This window comes from Chaetura pelagica, unplaced genomic scaffold, assembly GCF_000747805.2.
Source record: "Chaetura pelagica isolate M959 unplaced genomic scaffold, ChaPel_1.0 scaffold829, whole genome shotgun sequence".
Lineage (NCBI taxonomy): Eukaryota > Metazoa > Chordata > Aves > Apodiformes > Apodidae > Chaetura > Chaetura pelagica.
Window position 1 is genome coordinate 1,030,043 of NW_009954535.1, and position 4,471 is coordinate 1,034,513.

Below are 4,471 nucleotides of genomic sequence, written 5' to 3' on the forward strand. Positions count from 1 at the left end.
GGTCGGGCAGGACCCCCCGGGCAGGGCACTGCGGCAGGACCTGACCCAGCTCCACCATCCTCTGCCACTTCTCACCGCCCTGCGGCCCAGACCCGGGACTACTGCCTTCCTTCGCTGGGGCATGTAGAAAGAAGAGCACATGTTCTAAACGAAGGCACACCATGCTTAGGCTGTTTTCCCCTTCACTCAATTCTACTTTTCCCTGTTCATGCCATTTTTAGGTGTCTGATGTTTCCTTTCATCCATGCTGCCGTGGTGCTCTCCAGATCAGCAGTACTGGACTCCCAGGTGGAGCTTACCTCTCCTAAGCACATCATTCATGCATTTTAAAACATTTTCTTGATCTTCTTTTGTGATTATGTAGACAAATTTGACCAGAATAATTTTCAGATACTTTGTTTCTCAAAAATGTGGTATTTATTTGACTAGATGTAATTGAGAGAGAAACACAGCAGCTATGGCCAAAATAATTCTCTGGGTGCTGAAACTAAGCAGTACTTCAATTATCCAAAATTAACACAAAATATTCTAAATATTAAACATTTATATACTAGCTTTTCTTTGGTAAGGTGACAGCAGGCAGTGTAAGTATGCTACTCATAGCTAGAATCAAGCACTTCATGGCTAGAGAGAAATTTGATACTAAATTATAAGAAGAATTGCAAAAAACCACTGATGTTTACTCATTTCTGCTCCATTCAAAACCAATATATATTTGTAATCTTACAGAGCATTATAAGGTTGAAATTGTAGAATTTGTCTGGGAAAATACAGCTTTTTATACTTCAGAATTATTATTAAATGCTTTTGCAGACAGTGGATGGTTTGGGCAGAAATTATGTATGACAGATAAATGTATGTCTGTGATCCAAAACTCCCTCTGACTTTTAACACATAACAAGCATCAACTGCAAAATGACTTGTGATCAGAGGATGATGACCCATCATCCAGACAGACATATTTACAGACACTGCCACTGAAAGAAAGCTTAATGATGGAAGTAATGTAGCAGACAAAATTTCATAGTTCTCTGGCTAAACGGTGTGGTAGATGGAATAAGCAGCTGAAGGTGGTGCAAAAACAGTCACACACAGAAACCAAGAGCGAGGAGCTGCGGGAAGACCCTGCAAAGCCTGTTTCTAGTCTTCACCACAAGGTTACCAGACAGACTGCTCCTTGCTTCTTGGCTTTTAGTCAGCAGAAGTGAATCTGCTAACCCGTGACTCTTCTAAGTGGGTTTTCCCCTCTGCAATTCCAAAAGCCCTTGTGGTGCAGAGAGGACTGCCACAGGAAACCCGCTCTGGTCTGCAGAGGAAGCCACCGGCATGCAGCGAGGGAGCGCGGCTCAGAGAGGGGTTTCTTACAGGGACATCAGCTGTGTCTTCCTGATGGGCACTTGCCCTTCCTGCCTACACAGAGGGCTGGTTAGAGTTATTGCCACGTGAGTCAATCTGGTGAAAAGCAGGAAGAACCTGGGACATCCTAAGGAATGTTACCTTTAAAGGGCTGTCCCACCATTTGGAGCACAGCTGTAGCTCTGGTAGTGAGAAAGTTAAGATATTTTACTGACAAAATATACACCCTCCTTCAAGTTTTTGGGCAATTTCAGCTTTTAGCTTTTCAGTATAAAGAAGTCAAGTTTCTCACAAAGCTATAAATAGTAGATCCCAGCTAAGCACAGTCAGTACTTTAAAATTGTTTCAAATTATTGTTTTTCTTAGACGTGATCCAACATAAATTTTAGACAAAGTTCTGAACCAAAGCAAAACGACTAGTAATTGTTACAAGCTGCATAAGAAAAGCAACCAAACACCAACTGTGGCCCTAGTGTGCAAATACCTTCCAGACAGAGCAGCTGCTGGGCAGAATGTGGGAAGAGACTATAAAATACAAGAACTCACAATTTAGCAACCATTTATCATACATGTATCATGTTCAGACAGCACCATTTCACACATCAGTCCAGGTACTGGTGTTAAAGTGACCCACTACATCTATCAATTTTAACAATATTTTTCTTTACCTATAAATTATTCATTTAACAAATGTCTCCAATTCCAATTAAGACTCAGTACAAAAAATGAAACTGGAACTCCTGTCTCTTACTGTCTTTAAGATCCAGAGCACATCCTCTTTAAATCAAACAGCCTCACAGGTGCTGTTGCAGTACTGTCTATACAACTAGCATTATGACTGTAGTAGAACATGACCACATGAGGCACCTAAGAGTGAAAATAGAGTTAAAGGATTATGGTTTTTAGAAAAGGCACTGGTGACTGATGAACCTGCAAATCATACAAGCTACTTGCTAGTTTCACAACATTAAATAACTGTAACCCAATTTAGACTTCACTTTCTCAATGTATTAATAGAGCTACTGCACAAATAACATGACTAAAGCCCAGCCCAAATCCTGTACTCTCGTCCATCCATTTATATTCTGGAGATCCCAGACTCCATGCAGTTATTTCTGATTTAAATCAGTAAAAGCAGACAACTGTAGTCCCTGTGCTGCTCACACAATCTGCTCATCAAAACAGCACTCACACTACTGATCACCTGGTTTATGCAGCTATTAAAAAGGTGTGATATTCCCCACAAAGCAGCTGTAATATCACCAGACCCCACTCCGCATTCTTTGACACCCAGGATGAAACGTCTGGTTCATCAGAGACAAAGCACCCAACACACCAGAGGTTAAACTGTCACGACCCCGGGATTCTTGAGGCCCAGTTCGGTGGCTGTAGAAGCAGCAACGTGTCCCCCTGGCTCAGCCCTGCTCCTGGCTGGCAGTGACCATGGGTCCTGCCTCCCGTGAAACGGGGCTGGACATCAGGTTGCCAGGGCTTGGAAATGGGTGCTCAGTCCTCGGGCAGAAGGGATGGACAAATGAGCAGAAGGGTGCAGGCAAGAAGGTGAGATAACTCCAGGCAACTCCTGAGAAGCCACAGGTTCTTGTGCGAGATACCTCCGCAGCTGTACCAGGCAGCCCACCTCTCAGTGATCAATGACTACACCAGCAGACAGGCAGCCCTGAAATTCCCAAGGCCTGCCCCTAGCTAGGCTCAGGGTAACAAGATGTCTCTATATTATTAAATCTTATTAAAAGGAAACAATTTGGAATCTTTATTGCAACTTCCAAAACCAACACAAAGTCCAAATCCCACACAGACAAAACGCAAATGCATTTTGACTGAACTCTCAAAATAATGAGCCCAGCAGTCTCGTGTTTAAGAGGGAGGCATTCTGTTCTGTGCAAGTAGTAGTGTTAAACTGGGACCTCCTACAGAGGAGCATTAAAAACAGGTAAGTGGCCCTCAACAGCAACTTTAGACAGAAGAGAACTTTTCTCCTTCTCATGGAAGGAATCTGTTGAGAGAGGATGATGAAGGTGATCCAAACTTCACAAACAACTTTCACAATTTAAAAAGCCCAAAGAAAATATAAAGCCTGTAAGGCCCTGGTAGATACAATGACACAAGGCTGGTTTTGCTGTACATGGGTGGCTGCAAAAGGATAAAGCAAAGCTCTGGTGCTCTCCAAACTCAGAGGGAGAAAGGCACTGTGAAAATAAAATTAAGAAAATATGTATGGAATTAAGCTAGAAGATGCAAACAAGCTCTTTTGTAAGTATCTAGTAATCTAAGCAACTCTTTTAGTATCTAAACAACACCCAATCTCATGACAACTGAAGTGGGTTTTAGCAAGACCAGGAGCACCCTGAAGTATGCTTTAGGGATGCTAATTATAAATACCCAGTGAACGTTCTTCCTGGGGATATAACTTCAGGAACAGGTGGATTCAATTATCATATGCTATGCCTTGGCACATTCAGGTGTAAGATTTAACTTCTTGAACTAACGCTTCGAAGTTAATTGCATGGGCAGCCACTTCACATCCCAGCTGTCTCAGTTTCCCAGAGAATCACAACAGATACCAAGGCCAGGCCACCCTGCTCAGATGGAAGGGGACCCCTCTCCCCAGTTTCAGTGCTAAGCAAGATAGAGCCATTGCCCTAAAACACTCCTGCAACTTGCAGTAGGACGGTCTTTCAATGACCTGCCCAGGTACCCATTCAGCACAACAGGGGCACAGACCCTGATGCCTTACAAAGGAACACGGGAAACTGCGTTATTTCTAAAGAAACAACTTTCGTATGGAACCTGGAAGAACAAACCCCGAGATCACCACTTACAAAACCAGCCAGGAACAAACACCAATGACCTGCCCAGGGCCAGGTACCCATTCAGCACAACAGGGGCACAGACCCTGATGCCTTACAAAGGAACACGGGAAACTGCGTTGTTTCTAAAGAAACAACTTTCGTATGGAACCTGGAAGAACAAACCCCGAGATCACCACTTACAAAACCAGCCAGGAACAAACGCAACGGCCGCGGTGTGCGCGATGGGGAGCCCGCCGGCCGCGCGCAGGATTCGGGACAGAGACTGCTGCCTGCGCTGCGGGGAG

General features: G+C 44.0%; 1 protein-coding gene across 1 annotated transcript in view; it reads left to right on the forward strand.

Moving 5' to 3' along the window:
* The first annotated feature begins 2,799 nt into the window (after positions 1 to 2,799).
* LOC104395079 (profilin-2-like) overlaps positions 2,800 to 4,471 on the forward strand; it is a 7,257-nt gene continuing 5,585 nt past the window's right edge. The window contains exon 1 of the mRNA XM_010004747.1: positions 2,800 to 2,916. Within this exon, the coding sequence (XP_010003049.1) occupies positions 2,800 to 2,916 (117 nt within the window). The remainder of the gene's footprint in view (positions 2,917 to 4,471) is intronic.